Source organism: Barbus barbus, assembly GCF_936440315.1.
Source record: "Barbus barbus genome assembly, chromosome: 2".
NCBI classification, from domain to species: Eukaryota; Metazoa; Chordata; class Actinopteri; order Cypriniformes; family Cyprinidae; genus Barbus; species Barbus barbus.
Window position 1 is genome coordinate 33,876,259 of NC_136730.1, and position 19,761 is coordinate 33,896,019.

The window sequence follows — 19,761 nt, forward strand, 5'->3', positions numbered from 1 at the left end:
ACAGCAAACTGCCGATCAAATACTAGTCAACACAGATCTTCTTTTCTATTCTACTATCTTAGACATTTTGTTCCATTCTACTCCTCTAACCTGACGCTGTGTGGAGCCCTCTGGTGGTCGATTGGTGCCCCTGCGATGGCCACGGCCCTGGCCTTTTGCTCCAAATGGCTGTGATGAGCAGGTAAGCAAACCTCTAATTCTAAGGTGTGGGTAACGGTTGGAGTCCAGACAGAGAGGGTTAAAGACGGGGTCTTTCTCAAGCTGATCCAGGGAGCTCTGGAAACAGTGGTCACATGAACATCATAGAGGTGTAATATCAAAGGTGATTATGATCAGTTTGTAACGTGTAAGTGATCTTATTTACTTCATTTCCCCTCAAGTTGTTCCAAACCTGTATGACTTTCTTCTGTAAAAGAAGACATAATTCAGAAAAATGTATTTTTGTTTTTTTAACCATGCAATAAAGTTACAGGACCTTATCCTTTAACATTTCTTCTTTTGAAGAAAAACAAGTCATACAGGATTAGAGTGGCATGAGGATTAGTAAATCCCTTTAAAAATCCTAATTATTCTCATTACAGAGATCCAGTTGTTGATGCTAAATATTAGAATTGAGTTGTGAGTTGGGCCATGCATTACTAGTCTATATTGTATGTCTATAATGTAATGGTACCTCCACAGAGGCGAGTGCAGGAAGTGGTGGGTCCTCCATTGAGACAGGCAGGCAGCAGGGTAGTGTAAGTTCTCGTGTCAGCACAGGTTTCAAAAGCAGAGAGAGTGAACCAGAGGACTGAAGTATATAGTAGGAGAACACAGCAGAACCTGAACCTGACTCCGACTCTAAGCGCACCAAAAGGAACCAGTCACGGGTCTAAGTAAACAAAAAAATTTAGGTTTTTAACAACATTTTCAGGTCCCTCACATAACAGATTATCACACAGCGGGGCTCTATGAACACACACAAAGAAACACACACGTATAGTCAGACACTGACTTTTAGTATGTGGCAGAGAGCATGAAATGTCTGTTGGTTTGTTTCCATTTCATCCCAGTCCAGCTGCCAGCATGAGGTTGGTCTGATGATGAGTGGTAGTCCATACAGCACAGACTGGCACACACCACCGGCATGAAGAACTCTACATCACACACACACACACACACACACACACACACACACACGACAGCTCGATCTGAATGTTTAATTTTAGATGCCTGATGCCTAATCATTGACTTAAACTATTATTATAATTACTACTAATACTATTATTACAATTTTAAACAATGGTTTTCTATTTTACCATATTTTTTAAACATTTATTTTCAAAAGCCTTTACTCCAGTCTTCAGTGTCACATCATCCTTCAGAAATCATTCTAATATGCTGATTTGGTACAAAAAGAAAATAACATTTCTAATTATCATCAACGTTGAAAACAGTTGTGCTGCTTAACATTTTTGTGGAAACCATGATACATTGATTTCAGGATTATTTTATGAATTTAAAGTTTGGAAAAGAACAGTATGTAATCAAAACAGAAATAATTTTAACTTCTGACACTTTTGATCAATAGAATGCACCATTGTTGATTAAAAGCATTAATTTCTTAAAAGAGGTAAACGTCTCACAAATCCTGTGTGAGTAAAACTGAGAAAAAGATGCATGTGTGTAAAAGGAATTATGCAAGTACATGTCATATTGGCCCATAATGACTAGGTGGGGACAAATAGTATGATTGTATCACAGTGCCCGGAAGAATGACCTCATGTGCATGGAAATCATATGCAAAACATTCAAGGGGAATACAATGTATGACTGTGTGGGAGACAGAAGACTCAAACACAGAGCTGCCTGTTTGATAAAAACCTGACTCCATCATATTAACTTTTGCATAGTCCATTTTTTCTTCCGGAGTGTCTATTTACACTAAGTGCAAATAGCCCATCTTGTTGGCAAAGGCTATTTATACTAACTCCGCCCACTAACATGAAAAAAAGAAGTTAGTTCAACATCAGTTTCAGTGGCGTAGATGGTAAGGCTCATGCTTTTTGACGTGATCGACCCGAGTTCGAGCCCACCTTTTGCCAAACATTTTTTTCTCCCTTTTCAAATCTCATATCGCATCAGAAAGGCATTTATTTTCAATAAAAATTAAGGAAATAATCAAAAAGTTGAAAATAAAGTATCGGGTAGGGTTAGGGTAGGTGTAGGGAGGGCTTTATTGTCCCAATTAGGTGGCATCCATTTAATAAATTTGAATTAAAATTATAATTTACACTCAGTACGTTATTATTGCGTACTGTTTTATAATGTACTACAATACTGAGGTCCAGATAATTGCCACTATTTGCAATAAGTAGTATAAATAGCAGAAAATCTTGCTATTTAACAGTGTAAATAGAATCTATCGCTATTTACACTTAGTGCAAATAGCCGCTGCCCTTTTCTTCTCCCCTTCACCCTCAAACAGCATACTTGTACAATAACTATGTTTCAGAGACCACACTTAAACTGAGTTTTTATGTTCCTTTTGAATATACTGCATAAGAACATAGTTAGTCATCAAAACCACTATTGAGGACTTCCCTAGATCTGTGATATATTAAAAATATACAACATCACAGAAGTCTGGGAACTCTGTGATTAAAAAAAAATGTCAAAGTGATGCTTAAGGCTATTTGTTTACAGCTTTGCTGGTAAAACAAAATTTAACTACAGACGTGACTGTACTTGACAACTCGCAGACGCTGCGGAGAGGGGTTCTGATTGGCCAGACTCTTGTTTGGGGGCAGGAAATCTTGCATGCTCTCAGTCTTCACTCCAAGGTCAGGAGTGCTGGGAAGTAGGGCTGGGCTGAGAAGTCTCTCCTGCATGTCACACTTCAAACAGACTGCAGAGGGAGACATGAGCATTTATAAGCAAAATCACAACCCATACAGACACACAAAACACAACACAAGCTTAACTAAAATATTCATTTTGGAGCTGTGTACAGCAAGAAATTGATTTCCGAATGAATATTTTAGTGGGTGCTCGTACAGTATCCATGTGTGTGTTTTTACCTGGGCTTGGCCTGTTGTTGGCAGGGTGTGGTGTAGAACCCTGTGAGGTGAGAGAAGGGGGTAACAACAAGTGCAGGTGTTCTCTGTCTCCGCCCTGGTCATGTAGCCACATTTTCAGAGAGTTCTCCAAGGCCACAACTGTGCCCTCCACCAGCTGCAGATCCGTCTCTATCAAGCTCTCTACAGGAGGAAGAGAAAGATCATTTATATGGATGAATATCACATTCTTGTTTCCTGGCAGCATAATTCTTTATCGGTTCATAAGAAAAAAGGCAGTTTAAATACAGGCAATGTGAACCTTGACCTTCCCCCTTTTTCTTTAATATTATGGCCCTTTTGTGATCTTTAACCTCTGAACTCAGTTTCATTCTATAGATAAAATCATCTGGCGAACAGCAATTTTTGAAAACCTATGTCTTGTCAGACGAAGGTTGTGGTACTCAAAACAACCAGTAGAGGATGCTGTCGAATCAATTCTGTATCCCATCACGGTTAAAGAAAGAAAGCTTTAACTCTCAAAATGTGCTTGTGCCATATGTATTTTTGTGAATATTTTGCTGTTTTTTTTAAGCTCAGTAACATAAATTTGTGATGTATGTAAACCAGAATCCAGTTTCACTGTACTGTATATGGTGGCTCAAACGTCTAACTAAAATGAAAGTAAAATTAGTAATTCAGTAAATTATTAATAATTATTTAATGTCTGATAATACAATTATTTATATTTCTGACTTTAGCATAAATGTCAGATAATGCCTTAAATGTCTTGCATAAAATTACAATGGCATTACACATTTAATCGTCTACTTTCTTCAATGAAACATGAAAGGAGACAATTTTGAAGACTGTGCAGGTTGCTATTTTTCATCCACTGACAAAGAACAGGAACCAAAGCTTTCAAGTGTCAAAAGGATGCAAAGCACCATAAAAGTGTAGTGTATCATAAAAGTGTTTCAAACAACATGGGCACTTGGAAAATATTCCAAGTCCTCTGAAGCCACATGACAGCTTCATACTGATTAGCCACAACATTAAAACTACCTGCCTAATATCGAGTAAGTACCCCTCATGCTGCCAAAACATCTCTGATGCATCAAGGCATTGAATCCACAAGATCTCTGAATGCGTTCTGTGGTATCTGGCTCCAAGACATTAGCAACAGGTCCTGTAAGTCCTACACGTTGTGAGGTGGGGCCTTCGTGGAACAGATTTGTTGGTCCAGTACATCCCAAAGATTCTAAATTGGATTGCGATAAGGGCAATCTGGAAGTCAAGGCAATGCCTTGAACTTTTTGTCATGTTCCTCAACAATTCCAACAGTGTGCATTATCTTGCAGAGTGAGGGCACTGTTATCAGGGAACACCACTGGCATAAACAGGGGTAAATGGTCTGCAACAATTTTTAGCTAGACGGTACATGTCAAAGTAACATAAATGCCAGCACCCAAGGTTTCCCAGCAGATCACTGAGCAGAGTATAACACTACCTGCTTGCATCCTGCTGCTTTCTCTTCCCCAGGTAAATGAAGCACACCCAACCATACACTTAATCTAAAAGAAAATTTATCAGACCAGGCAACCTTCTTCCACTGCTCCTTGGTGTAGTTCTGATGCTCACGTGTACACTGTAGGCATTAGGGGCACTCTGGTCAGTGGCTACATAGCCCCATACACAGCAAACTGTGATGCAGTGTGTGAAATGACACCTTTCTATCACACCCAGCATTGCGTTTTTCAGCAATCTGAGCTACAGAAGCTCTTCTGCTTCTGTGTGATCGGACGAGATGGGTTAGACATTGATTCCCATGAGCATCCATAAACCTTGGATGCCCATGACCATTCCTTGCACCACTTTTGGTAGGTACTAAGCAGTGCATACTGGGAACACCCATAAGACTTATGGAGGTGCTCTAAACATCACTATTTGTCTTTGGTCAAAGGCAATCTTTTCACATGCACATTTTTCCTACTTCCAACACATGAAGCACCATAACTGACTGACCACTTGCTGCCTAATAAATCCAACGCATTGACAGGTGCCATTGTATTACAATATAATAAATGTTATTCACTTCACCTGTCAGTGGTTTTAATGTTGTGGCTGGTCAGTGCTGACAAACAGACCAAAACGTAAACAACATTTATTCCTGTTATCAAATCATTCAGACAAATAGTCCTTAAAGTCATGATGATACAGAAGTGCAAATCTAATATTCTTCCGTAGTGTGGCATGCATTTAACAGTAATAGATTACCGGAAAATACCAAAAAAAATGTAGGGGGATGGGATTCAATTATTGATTGAATTTTGAAACGTAGGCGGTGAATTCGTCCTGTCATCAGGTCAAAACATTTCTAAAAAAAGAATCTAAAATATGCATTTAGAAAATACGTTGAACATTCATTTCATGCTTAAAGTGGAAACTTAAATGCAAGTTAACAATCATTGCCACTCTCTCTAGAGTCTTGAGTCCCTCTAAATTATTCAAACGTAACAATGTGCTCTCAGCACTATAGGGCCTTAAGAGGGTAATGGGGTTTCACAGTACATCTTTAATCTTTCATTCCCAAACAAACTCTAACTGGGAGAAAACCCTGATAGCTGGAGTAAGAGAAGGAGAACAATCTCAACTGTGACAATCGCTGTCATGGGAATTTAAGATGGAAAGAAAATCTGGCGTATTTTCAGACCAACAAAACACAATAATGCAGTTCACGATAAATTGCTTTTTGGTGTTTTTAAATTAGGGGCGAACATGATCTCCTGTATGCCATATTCAGGTCAAATCAACCTAGCAACACCTGCATGTTTTTGGTGAACATACATTCTAAACAGAAGGTTAAACTTAAACTCTCAGGGTCAAATAGCTGCATTTAAATCAATTAGATACAATTTATTAAAAGTAATTGCTTATTCCTATGCCTCCAAACAAACTGTCAGCCTATATTGGAATCAGTTTCTACTGTATCATTGAGTCAAATGTGCACTAATGAAGTGCAGAACAGTTTAAGTCAGCACTCCTTAAATTTGAGTTCTGAATAAATAGTCGATATGTGCATCTCAGCGCTCTGTTGCTCATATCCAATATATGTGGCCCAGATGGAGAGGGTGAGAAACATGCAAGTGTGAATGGAGAGTGTAAATGGCTTAGAGTAAAAGGCAAATGCCACACATCCCCCGTATCACTTCCATTTGACACATCTTGCATCTAGTGATGCCACTTCTGTAGTTATCTTCAATCCTTTTTCATATAAAACTATGATTCATCAAGGTATCAATGCAACATGTATTACAGTCCCATTAAAATGTGCTTGCTGCATTACTGTTTAAAAGCCACTTCTGCATTCTTACCTCTTTCACAAAATTTTATTCACAAGTTTATAAACTTATTCATTCAGTTGTAAGAGCTCTGCTTAAAGGGATCATATGATGCGATTTCAAGTTTTCCTTTCTCTTCGGAGCGTTACAAGCTGATAGATAAGATCCCTGAAGTTGCAAAGACTAAAGTCTCAAAACCAAAGAGATTCTTTATCAAAGATAAGACTCGTCCACGCCCCCCTAAAACAGCTCATTCAAACACGCCCCCACATGTCTACGTCACGATGTGGAAATATTTGCGTGATGCTGTCCAAATGTTCATGCAAAGAAAGGCGGCGTGGTTTCAGTAACCGCAGTAGTGTTGATGCAGTCATGTCAGGGAGACACTGTTTGTTTCTATGCGAAAGCAAAAGTACTTTATTTGGCCTACTGAAAGTAGATGCATTTAGGAATCATTAAGATTACTTACAACAGAACAACACAACCTAGATGTTATCACAACACATTTTATGGATGACCGTTTCGTGAACCTAGGAGAGGAGGTAATTCTGACTTTGCTATGACAATCTGGCGCTTCTGAATCAGCAACTTTTTGTTATTAGTTTAAATACTTGCTATTGACTGTTCAAATGCAGAGTTTTGTGCATCGTGTGTGTGTGTGTGTGTGTGTGTGTGAGAAAGAGAGAGAGAGAGAGAGTCACATCACAGCATGTCAGCTATCTTAATCACTGTCTGTCACGCGACTCTGCTCCCCGCTCAGGCTTGAACTGATGGTAAAACTAAGGACATTATTAACTGTCTTTACATTTATTTTGAAAGCTGAAGCTTGCGATTATGGAAGGGGGGCGTTACATTTCTGACGAGTGCTTGTGGTGTTCGGCCAATCAAAATGCACTGTGCCAGTTGGCCAATCAGAGCAGACTGCACTTGTTGAAAGGAGGGGCTTTGTAGAAAACGAAGCATTTGAGAGAGGCGGGGCATAGAGGACCTACAATAATGTACAGTATTTGAAAAATAATGTGTTTTTTGAACATTAAAGCCTGTCAACATATTCTGTTACACCGAATACACAAAATAATCATCTTTAAAAATGCATCATATGACCCCTTTAAGTCATTTTTTGAGCAGTGATGCAGTGTCTATGAGCTATGCCTTTAACAGGTTCTAGGGTGCGATAATGTACTGATAGCCTAAAACCATGTCATTGGCCTAGCAATCCCTCGTTTTTGCTAGGTAAAGCAGAAATTTAATGCAAACAGATTTTTTTTTTCAGTTTAGGGAATATTTAGGGAACTGATTTTTCAATTAGTTAAGTGTGATTTATCTGGTACACACATGTTCCCTTATGTGTGTACCAGATAAATCATCTCCAATCTAATCCACCCCCCCAGCCCCCTTAAACTAATGCACAGTAATTTATCATTTGAAATCAAAATGAGATCAGACAAGTTATGACTTAATATGCATCAAGCAAAATTATGTACAATTAGTCTTTGTAATAACTGAACAAATAACCTTATTCTCTGATGTAATGACATTTAAAGTGTTAGGTGTAACAAAGGAGATTTTTGAAAAAAAATAAAGGATGACAAATGGAAAATGTAGCGTCAGCATGTACAAAAGGAATATTAAAGAGTGATGACTAGCCATCATCTGTACACACACCTGTTAACATTTTGATGGAATCATTACCATACCAACTATGACTTTGTGACCTTTTCCATTGTCAGCGGCGAGAGTAGTTTCCTGAAACACAGACTGCTGAGTTCAGCGTTTGTACAGGAGGGATACACTTACAGCTAAGCACACAACAAAAAACAACAATATGGAAAATGTCATTTGAAGCTACTCCTATCAAGGCATCAATTGGTGATTCGTTTTAGTTTTAGCCAGTAAATACATTTATAATTCAAGATTTCTATTTCAAACAAATGCTTACTATTCATCAAAAATCCTGAAAAAATGCATCATGTTTTCCACAAAAATTCAGAAACTGTTTGCAATATTGTCAATAGTAAGACAAATTATTAGAGCAGCAAATCAGCATATCAGAATAATTTCTGGCTCATACGACATTGAAGACTGGAGTAGGCTAACGGCTGCTGAAAATTCTGCTTTGCCACAGGAAAAAATTGCAGTTTAAAATTCACTAAAACATTATACAAGTGCATCTCATAAAATTAGAATTTCGTGAAAAAGTTCTTATTTCAAAAAGTGAAACTTTCATATATTCTATATTCATTACATGTAAAGTAAAACGCTTTTTGTTTTAATTTTAATGATTAGCGCTTATAGCTCATGAAAGTCAAAAATCCAGTATCTCAAAATATTTGAATATTTACATTTGAGTTTCATTAAATGACAATCCCTACAGTATAAATTCCAGGTATCTCTTGTTCTTTGAAACCACAATAATGGGGAAGACTGCTGACTTGGCAATGGTCCAGAAGACAATCAATAACCAGGTTTCCATCCAAGGATTTTTTTGCAAAAAAATATTTAGCGCTTTAAAATATTTACGATATAGCTGATGGAAATGCCAATTATCGATTAAATTTCTCATGTGTTGACAAAAATCTTTTTCCGTTTAACTTTAGCGTATAAATTCCATATCGATACTTCAAATGTCGCAAAAATTAGTTTGGAAACACTTTTTGTCAAGAAAAGGGTCTTTAACGCAAATAAATGTGGAGTCACATGACAGAATTAGCCTATAGGCAGTGTCCGTGTTCATGGTGTTGCTCACGTTAAAGCACCGTTTTCCTGTAGTTCAAAAGCGCATTAAATCATATTCATATTATTAAATTGTATCTAAAATTATTTTATACATGGTAAGAAATAGACGAGTTACCCCTCAAACATACTTATCTTAATTCGGTGTTAGCATGATTATTATAATTTTTTTTTACAGTGCACTGTTCAGTTTAAATAGCCTGTAGTCCGTGCCTTTCAGCTTGACCACCATAACCCTGTGATATTATGCCAAGCACATTTTGTTTTACATATTGGAACGTGAAGTACAAAGGTTTAAATGAATTCGTTTTGGCTTGTTATCTTCTTATATTTTTATTCTTGCTTAGTTCTTTCAACCGTTAAATTTAAATGATTTGTTGTGGAGTGAGGGGAAATAAAAAAAAAAATAATTATGTTTCTTCAATATTTTTGGCTGACTGTATTTTATTATGACATGAACATGCTCTATTGTGGAGTCAGTAGGGTATGCTTAACCGCGCGTGAGGCGCCGGCACGATCGCTTGTGTTTTTTTACCCCTTGTAAAAGTGGAAACAACTTGCACTAGTGACTCCTTCCTTTGTGGTCATATAAGAGTAAGACATTATTCAAAACTATTCAAAATATTTATTTTATTTGTGTACATTCGCAATAAAAAGCAAAACGTACTTTTGTGAAATAAAGGAAACCTGCAGCTTTCTCAAGAGTGCATCACAAAAATGAACTGACATTCTGCATATAGGCTGCTAATTGTTGCATTTTTTTTCTTTTGTTTTGTTAATTCATAAATTATTTAGAAAAATATATTTTGCATATGGGCCTGTTTCTTTTATATATAATAGCTTATGTTTTTCTCCATTCGCAGAAGCGCTGCAGGTGCGTGAATCCTCACGTTCGTGTTGTTTATGCTGCTTTTTGCGTGTATAAAATGAATCCCTGGAAAACAAATTTAGGTGTTTGTAATGGGTCAAGCCACCTATCAATTTAAATTTAATTTAATTGTAATTTAACATAATCTTGTCGGTTAACGGTTAATATGGCTTAACGACCATCGGTTAGGAGAAATAAAATAACCGGAATGAACATTCCTATTTCCTATAAACATTAATCAGAAAAATGATAATAATACAACTGCAACTGTTTATGATCATTGCTTGATTATGAACAGTGGTCTATCTATCTAGTCTATAACAAAGTACAAAAAAAAAAAAAAAAACTCATGACACTTAATAAAAATTATTTTATGTAGGCCTATACAATTTAATATATTTTTTGCGATACACCAAAACTTATGCGACAATTCGTTTTTAGGGATGACGCCATGACGCACACCCTTTTATCGGTAAAAGGCCAGTTGGATGGAAACAGGCTGTAGACAGCAAATTTCGCAAAGTTTTTTTTTAAGGCATATCTCTTTGTCGATAACAAAACAGTGCAAAATCTGGATGGAAACGTCATTATTGACACCCTCCACAAAGAGGGTAAGTCACAGAACGTCATTACTGAAAGGGGTGGCTGTTCACAGAGTGCTGTATCAAAGCATATTAAATTCAAACTTGACTGGAAGGAAGAAATTGGGTAGGAAAAGGTTCACAAGCAACAGGGACAAACACTTGAGAGAGATTGACAATGAGTGGACTGAAGCTGGAGTCAGTGCATCAAGAGTCACCACACTCAGACATCTTCAGGAAAAGGGCTACTAAGCCACTTCTGAAACACAGACAATGTCAGAAGCATCTTATCTGGGCTAAGGAGAAAAAGAACTGGACTGTTGCTCAGTGGTCCAAAGTCCTCTTTTCAGATAAAAGTAAATTTTGCATGTCATTTGGAAATCAAGGTCTGGAGTCTGGAAGAAGACTGGAGAGGCACAGAATCCAGGTTCCTTGAAGTCCAGTGTGAAGTTTCCACAGTCTGTGATGATTTGGGGTGCCGTGACATCTGCTGGTGTTGGTCCACTGTGTTTTATCAAGTCAAAGGTCAATGCAGCCATCTACCAGGAGATTTTGGAGCACTTTATGGAGATGCTGATTTAATTTTCCAGCATGACTTTAGCACCTGCCCACAGTGCCAAAACCACTTCTAAGTGGTTTGCTGACCATGATATACTGTGCTTGATTGGCCAGCCAACATGCCTGACCCATATGGAATCTAGGCTTAATAGTGCCTCAGCAGTGCCACAGGCTGATCGCATCCATGCCATACCTCACTGATGCTGTAATTTTTGTGCTAAATGAGCCCCCACCAAGTATTGAGTGCATAAATGAACAAACTTTAAAGAACTTTAACTTTTCTGTTTTGCAAATCCTTATTTTGATTGATCTCAGGAAATAGATACTGGATTTTTGACTTTTATGAGCTGTAAGCTCTAATAATCTAAATTAAAACAAACAAAAAAAACTTTTGAAATGTTTTACTTTACATGTATTGAATCTAGAATATATGTGAAAATGTTTCACTTTTTGAAATGTTACATAAACACTTTTAACTTCTTTACGATATTCAAATTTTTTGAGATGCACCTGTACTAGAAATCATTTCTTTCAAATTGTAATGTTTCTCAATATTACAGTTTTACTGATTTTCAGAAATCAGTAATTGATCATCTGGGTTAAACAACGCAGTTCTATACTGGCATAAACTGCCTGCTAAGGGTAAGCATGGTATTAACTGTACCAAATATAACAAAGATGTCCCTTTGTTGTGTAACAATTTCATCAATTGTCATTTACATTACAGGTACAGACACATCAAACTGAAAGAGTCAACAAGCAGAGCCAGGCATAAACCGCCTCATTTTTTAAGCGCTGCATTAAACAGGTAAGGCGCAAAATGAAAGACTGCAACTAAATAGCTCTCCTGTTTTTAAGAGAGAGAGTCAAAGACAGGCAGAGATCAAAAGCAGAAAGGGAGAGAGAGAACATTTTACTTTTAAATCCTCTACAAACAGAATCATCGCCATAGTCGCATTCTCATGGGAAACGCACACTAAGTGATGAATCTGAGTATGAGGACAGACCACCGTGACAGCCAGACGCTCCCGTACACACACACACCCACGCACTCCTACACCCATCATCTCATTTCAAAGAGCTACATTTTCTCCATTTTGGAAAGGGACAAAAACAGAGATAGTGAGACAAAACGAAATATCCAAGATGCTTCTTTTTCTTTGCAAGAATACTAGAATGAGAGTGTCATGTCCTTGCATTACACAAGGGCAAAATTCAATTTTAGATCCTTCAAATGTTACTGGCACACACAAAAAAAAACATGTAAGAGAAAACCCCAATTAGTTTCCAGGGCATGTATCTTTTTAATCGGTTTCTCAGGGCAATGCAAACAAATAACTCTATCTTTTGACTACCAATGTTTTACAGGCATGCTTGTAGTGAGTCTCTTATGAAATGTCCTTCTGATGCTTTGGCATGTGGGCAGAGGACACAGATTCTGCATGATCCAAGAGAAGAGCCAACTGAATGTGTACATCCTCAAAAAAAGGCTCCTACTGATGAGTCACAGTTAATCTGTCATGGATGAATGGGAGTTTTTTGGTTACTCTTTGTTCTGCACATTCGCTTCAGGCAAAAGATGTTTTTGACATAATTTTCCTTACCACATTCTGTTTCCTTTTATTGCAGGCTTAATTAAGTTAGTCACCGTCCTTCATGCTCATACTTCGCCACTCAATTTTCTGTCAGACATCTTCCTTTATTCCTACCAATCCTATGTCTTGTAATTCTCTTATTGTGTACCTTACTGTTTTTTCACCCTTACATCTTTTAACAGCCTTTCTTCCTCCAGTTCCCCTACTCCAAGTTTCACCTACTCTCCTTTGTGTCCACTTTCTCCATGGTTTCTTTCTCACCTTATACGTCTTTCTGCTCTATGAATTTTGACTCTTAATAATCTGATTTCTGCCACCTATTAATCCAACATTACAACTTGCATTTATTCAAAGCGGCTTACAGTGTATTCACACAAAGTTCTGTATTTGCATTCTCTGAAAGTCAAACACTTGACCTTGTAGTTGAGCTCGAGGAACAAGGGATCACATTTTGTTCATTAGTTTGGAGACTAAATGGATGAATCAAAACACTGCTGATTCAAATAAGCAAATCAGTCATTATTGAGAAGTACATGAAACTAACCACTAATGAGGCCAGATGAATTATGCTTACAAAAATCAGTAAAAGGCTGCAAATCTTTTTTTCTTATGCTTGAAATACAATTTACACTTTTACAAATCTTTTCTTGTGCATGCAAAATTAATTTGCGCTTGCTATCTTATGTACACTTTCACAAATCTTACCCTGCGCATGCAAATCTTTTTGATGTCATTTTACCTTCATAGCCATCTTCATTATTCGTCACAGACAGCGAGTCTTTGTGCATGTGTGCATTAAAGAGAATGTGCATGGGAGAGACCATATAAGGTTTTTGAAAGAAGCTCACTAAGGGCATACTCACACTATAGGCACAACTGCCTTGTACCGAGCCCGAGTGCGACAGCCTCCCCCCAACTTTTTGAATTTAAGAAAACAGGAAGAAAAGCGCTTTCGCTAATATACTGTCTAATAGAGTATCACTTATGTTCTGCAACTATTTTCACTTTAATTGTGCTGCAATTATCAGAACATTATTACGGAGGCACATGGCTGCTCATCAATAAGGTGAGAACCATATCCATTATAAACCTACATAGATTAATTGAAAAGTGTACTATCCAAGTAATAACAGAAAATGTTTGTTGTAGTAATGATGACAATAAAATACTAAAAAAATAGAAAAACTGTAATATTGTGAAAAAGTGTATAAAGATTGTTTTCTATATTAATGTATTGTGAAATGTAATTTATTCATGTAGCTTTTATATTTACTCCAGTATTCAGTGGTGCATGACCCTTTGGATCATTCTAATATGCTGATATGGTGCTCAATAATCAATAGTAATTGTGGTGCTTAATATTTTTGTGGAAGCCATGATAAATTTTTTTCAGGATTCTTTCAAGATAAAGAACACCATTTATTTTAAACAGATAAAAAAAAAAAACATACATTTTTAACATAAATGGCTGCGTTTACACTTGGATGTTGTCCACATACACATTGAAAAGACAAGTGTAATCGCGCTTCTGATCGGAATGACATCAGATCAGCATGTCCTGGTCCAGAAGTAGTCAAGGACGCATTGTGATCGGATCTCAGTGTGATGTAAACGCAATCCAGCCATCGTGTCAACATCACGCATCACGGTCAACATCACACAAAACCCTGCCTCCTCTCTCACGAACGGTCTGAAGAAAGATGGACAACACCAGGCTGTGGAGCACTAGTGAGACTCGTACACGTATTCTCTGCAGACTTATTTAAATGTTGCGCAGATCGGTTATCCAGATAACGTTGCCAAAAGTAAACGCGCCGTGTCCTGATTGACTGATGATCTGCTTGATCGGATTGTGATGTCCTGTCCCTGACTGGAGCTGTCCCGGGAAATGTTCCCGCAATTACACTGTAAAAGCCCAACCAATAGCCAGCTGGCAATCGTACGATTGTGATTATTTTCACCAGCAGAGGGCACTGCAAGTTATACTGATTACTGCCATTGTCATCAATTATCAAAAGAGATGCAGTTACTGGTTTCAAGGTAGTCACATAATAACTACACGTTAAAACAAATAAATACTGTTTGTGTGCACTGTATAACAAGGCATGATAAGGTTGCAGGATTATTTTGCACACAAAATTAAATTTTCCTGAAACTTTTGCCGTCTTTGGCAACTTTGGTCAAAATGAGCCTAAAATGCTAAATACTAAGCCAAATTAGGGACAGAAAAGATCCATCTCCAAAAGCATAACAAAAATCTGAAAAGTTGTAATTACTGTACTCACAGTTTGTAAAACTGTTAAATACAGTTAGAAAATATTAAACATATTTGCTGAATACAGTTTTATTTATCATATGTTCTCACTTTTATTGTTTTATTTGAATGTGTTTTTGTAAAGCCATAATTTTGTTATAATACTGTTTTGATATGTTTGGTATGTTCAATAGTTACCATTTACTATTTTTCATAGCGTGATTTTTGGTGAATTGTATTAAAAAACTAGGGTAAGTTTGACGCTCAAACATCGCTATAATTATTAATTATGATATTAATATATGTGACCCTGGACAACAAAACCAGTCATAAGGGTACATTTTTCGAAACTGAGTTTCAAATTGTTTTTTTTTGTTGTTGTTGTTTTTAAACAGCTGAGATTTATAAAAGCTGAAAAAATAAGCTTTGCATTGATGTATGGTTTGTTAGGATAGGACAATATTTGGCCGAGATACAACTATTTGAAAATCTGGAATCTAAGGGTGCAAGAAAATAGTGATATTTTGACCACTGAACTAGGAAATGTTGGTTTTCATTTCAGAAAAATCTGGTCACCTTAAACCATACTCAAGATATGGAGATCTTAAATGTATTTAAGCTATAATTCAGGAGTCTCTGTGTCTGTGTTGGTTTAAGAACCCAGGAGAATGATCACAGAGCACAGGGCACAAAATCAGTTAAATGAAAATTCGCCTTCACTGCTCTGTGCTGGTGGAATGATCTTGAGTCACTTGCAATTTCAAGAAACATCTACAAACTCATCTTTTCTAAGAGCAACTTATTGAATTCTCTCAATGCACTAAAGTGACTCTCTTTCTTTCTTTCATCTCTAATCTAGTCTGTATTCCATCAAACAATCCTGGAACGTTATATATCACAGCACCTCTCATATTACTGCTTCCTTAGGATGAATCACTTTGTTGTATTGCTCATTTGAAGTCACTTTGGATAAAAGCATCTGCTAAATGAATAAATGTAAATGTAAGAAAAGAGATTATGAATTGCAAGGCTATGAATTTTTGGCAGCAGTGTGGTGAATGAGTTAGCGTAATTGAAAATGTACAAGATGAAACTGACAATGAGAAAACTTGCAATGGCAACAGATGGTTTGCGCACACAAAGCTAAGCCTTTCAGCACGATTAACAAATTAAAAAAATTGGTTCATTCTGTCTGTTGTCGAGGCCAGTCCAGCCACATGGGGCTAATCTACAGACCTATTTTGCTGTAAGCTTCCTAACAACTGGCAATATATCCCAAAAATTCCACACACTCACACCCACTCACACTTTATCTTACAAAACAAAAGGCTTAGTGACATTAACGTAGGTCCTGCTTTTCACATCAGCATGTTATCCTAATCACGCCATGAAATTACCATAGCAACACTACAGACCCAGAGGAGGGGTGAGTTGGAGAGAGAGATGGGCATGGGTGGTACGACAGGACACTTTTGCTCCCATGACTCTCCCAAACCACATCACTAAATCTGTCACTTCTGAAATGGATAAAAACAGGGTTGCAGACAGAGAGGGGGAGAAAAAGAGGCATGGAATATATGAGAAAATGAGTAACTGAGATTTAGGGGGAGATGGACAGATGAAGTTTAGGGGGAGATGGAGAGACAGACAGAGAGACTGTCTAGACATTGAATCCATGACTTCAACCAAGTGAAAGATGATTTTTTAGTTGTGAAAAGAGATGTACAATGGTCAATGTTTTATGATACACCTGGTATTTGGGGCTAGGGTAATATAGTAAACAATACTTAAAAATACTGCAGTATCAAAAATTAAATGTAAATTGCACACAGAATTGCACAAATTCTGGTAACTAGACAGTTCAATGGTTTAGGCAGTATGACATGCCACGAGCCAAGTAAGTGACAGAAATGGCAGAAAACAAACAACATCTCTTGCCTTCAGCTCACTGACAATATGGCATTACTTGGTGTACAGACAAAAAAATAATAGTACAACTGCACATGCTGTTCTAATGAAAAAATTAAACTTCAAAAAAATTAATAAAAAAAAGCACTCAAGAGACAGAGGTTACTTTAACCCTTTATAATATAGTTTTATGTTATATTATTAGCACCAAATATCAGATGCATTCTTTTTATCACTCCCCCCTTTTTTTTGATTGAACTGATTGAATCATAAGTCTCGCTGACCCGAGCTTATGCACCTCAGTTTTTGAGTGAAGATTGCCAACATTCACAAATAATGCTTTTTTCAGTTCCAAAAAGAAATTTAAAAAACCTGTGTACCTAAAAATAATAATAAAAAAATAAGAAGAATAAAATAAGATTTGATTAAAATATTGGTGTCACGGTGCACACACGAGGACGATACAAGAACAAGCAGACGAGGATGTAAACTCAAATGAACAGTCTTTACTTCAAACAAGGGAGGGCAAAACAAGGCAGTGCTGACACAAACAGGAACACCGGGGAGTAACGAGTAGACCAGACGACACAAAACTGAACAGGCAAGAACTTAAATACACAGGCTAATTACACAAACACAGCTGGGGCCTGTTTCAATAAGGAGGTTCAACCAACTCTGAGTTTAAACATGAACTCAGAGTTGACTTACTCTGAGACAGGAAACTCTGAGTTTTCGGTTACAAAACAGCTGAACTGAGTTAGTTTACTCAACTCTGAGTAGGTTGACTCTGAGTTAAGCTCGTGCACCATGACTATGAAAAGTCATGATCAGCGGAGCCCCGAAATTACGATTCACCATGGCAACAGCTCCCGCCAAAAAGACATCAGTGTGCGTACTTCCGTTAATGCATAACTTTAATTCTTAATAACTGCCAATAACTTAATAACTTTTATAATATCAGAGGTGAAAACTATAAATTATTTAACTAAAATTCATTTTAATGGTATCTCATGATCACAAAAAAAAAAAAAAAGAAAGAAAAAGACAGAAAAAAGAAACAAGAACATGGCAGCAGCTAAAAATGAAGTATAAAAACACAATTCAATCAAGGTAAAGCTTTAAACATGAAAGGTTCATTGGTGTGGGCTACATGACTTTTGACATTAAATATCATTCAGTGTCTATTTCAATGCAGCTTTTTTCACATAATTAAATATTCTCTAATCCAACCTGTTACATTTCTTAATTACAGTAATAAATTAACTACTGACTTGTCGACAGCAAGAAAGCAGAGGCTCCCAAAAAGGGGGGAGAACCTGCACCTGCACCACTGACAGCTGAAGAGGAGATGGTCAAGTATTGGAAGATTTCTAAAATCCAAAAGTAACTTATAAAAATAACTTTTTCTTTTGTATTAGGAAATAAAGATGACCAAAAAATTGTGACTAATTTGTTTATTTAACAGCTGTGGTGGTGGTTATGGCTTATACTACCCTTCCATCTGGCATCCTTCCATTCCATAAAGTAATCGGTTTCATTTTCAGAAGGGGTGATGGTGGGGATATGCTTGTCATCAGTGCATTCAAGCTTCCACACTGGAAGTCCTGAAGGAAATTTGGATTATTGGGTTACTTACAGACGTCACAGAATGATGTTATCAAGTGAACATCATTTATCAGATCAGCCTCATTTAAACCAATTTTTATACCACTGACTTACAGTCCTGTGAAACCCTTCTTTGACGGATTTGTGCCCAGAAAAAATTCTCAAATATTAATTTGAGAAATTAATATATCACCAATATTAATTTCCCGAAGTATCGATACACCGATACTAGCCGAGCTGTCACTTTAACTTCTCTCCAAAGGCGCGTGGACAAGCACCACACGTGACCGCACTCGTCTCCTTCACTCTGGTTAAATAGCAAAAGTGAAGTGAATAGAAAGATGACTGCTCTGGTTGTTAAAGAACACAGCAGGAGCGCTATCTGTAGGATCTATGATCTCCGCGATGCAGAGAACACCACGGAATCCAGCCATAAAAACGGAATTTACAGTTTAACGCGGAATGTCACAGAATTTGTCAAAGTTTGGATGAATTAATCAAAAGTAGGTCATTACACTTAAATCAAATCGCGATATGGACTAGTATCTGTAAATATTAAGCAAAAGTAGATTTAAATATGAATCCTGCATGTTCTGTGTGAATGTGCTGCAGGTGCGGTTGTGTTTACTAATGTGGCGCTCGCGGTGATTTCAGCGTCTGCCTCTCAATGAGGACATAAATACATCAACAATATCTCCAGAACTGATCTGAAAGGCACTTTACGAGCATTTTACCATTTACTTTGAGTAAAACTAGCATCATATCATACACACACAGGACTTTAGAAGTATTCACGGCAACCCGTCAAAATAAAAGTTCGGTTTAATTTACGGCCTATTAAAGACCGTGTGCCAGAAATAGACTATATTACTATTATTTAGTAGAATGTACATAATACTACTACTTACTACTACTGTTAATTTTTTAAAAGACATAATCACAAAATATTTTAATTTTAATAGTAAATCCCCTTCATTTGCCAAAAATGTAAATGTTTAATTTTCATTAATTCAAATATAAATTAATTAAAATTGTTTTATGCCTTCATCTGATATCCAGTAAAATTTAAATACACAACACAGAATTTCTGAGGGGGAAAACACATTTCATAAGGCTACTGTAAGAATAAATAAAAATAGTTTGTATGCATCAAATAATAGACATGCTAAAACACAGAATTTGGTAACAATAAAACATAAGGTGAGAAAAAAATAAAACATTTCATACGGCCCTAAACGTGTCATTTTTGTTACACTTTTAATAAATTAAATGTAAAATTGTAT

The 19,761-nt window shown here is 36.9% G+C and overlaps 1 protein-coding gene and 1 long non-coding RNA gene across 3 annotated transcripts in view; one reads left to right on the top strand and one right to left on the bottom strand.

Annotated features, from left to right (window-relative positions):
- LOC306843745 (meiosis 1 arrest protein-like) overlaps window positions 1–19,761 on the bottom strand; it is a 50,906-nt gene that overhangs the window by 3,995 nt on the left and 27,150 nt on the right. Inside the window, exons 5-10 of one of the 2 annotated variants that reach the window (XM_079375393.1) lie at window positions 3,060–3,239; window positions 2,728–2,887; window positions 995–1,136; window positions 674–871; window positions 365–406; window positions 91–276 (exon numbers count right to left, since the gene is read on the bottom strand). In XM_079375393.1, the coding sequence (XP_079231519.1) occupies window positions 91–276; window positions 365–406; window positions 674–871; window positions 995–1,136; window positions 2,728–2,887; window positions 3,060–3,239 (908 nt within the window). The remainder of the gene's footprint in view (window positions 1–90; window positions 277–364; window positions 407–673; window positions 872–994; window positions 1,137–2,727; window positions 2,888–3,059; window positions 3,240–19,761) is intronic. The other variant, XM_079375394.1, reaches the window with a different exon arrangement.
- LOC306843761 lies at window positions 11,693–13,870 on the top strand. Its single transcript, XR_013781865.1, has 3 exons — window positions 11,693–11,758; window positions 11,844–11,924; window positions 12,485–13,870. It is a non-coding gene; the product is annotated as an uncharacterized lncRNA (long non-coding RNA).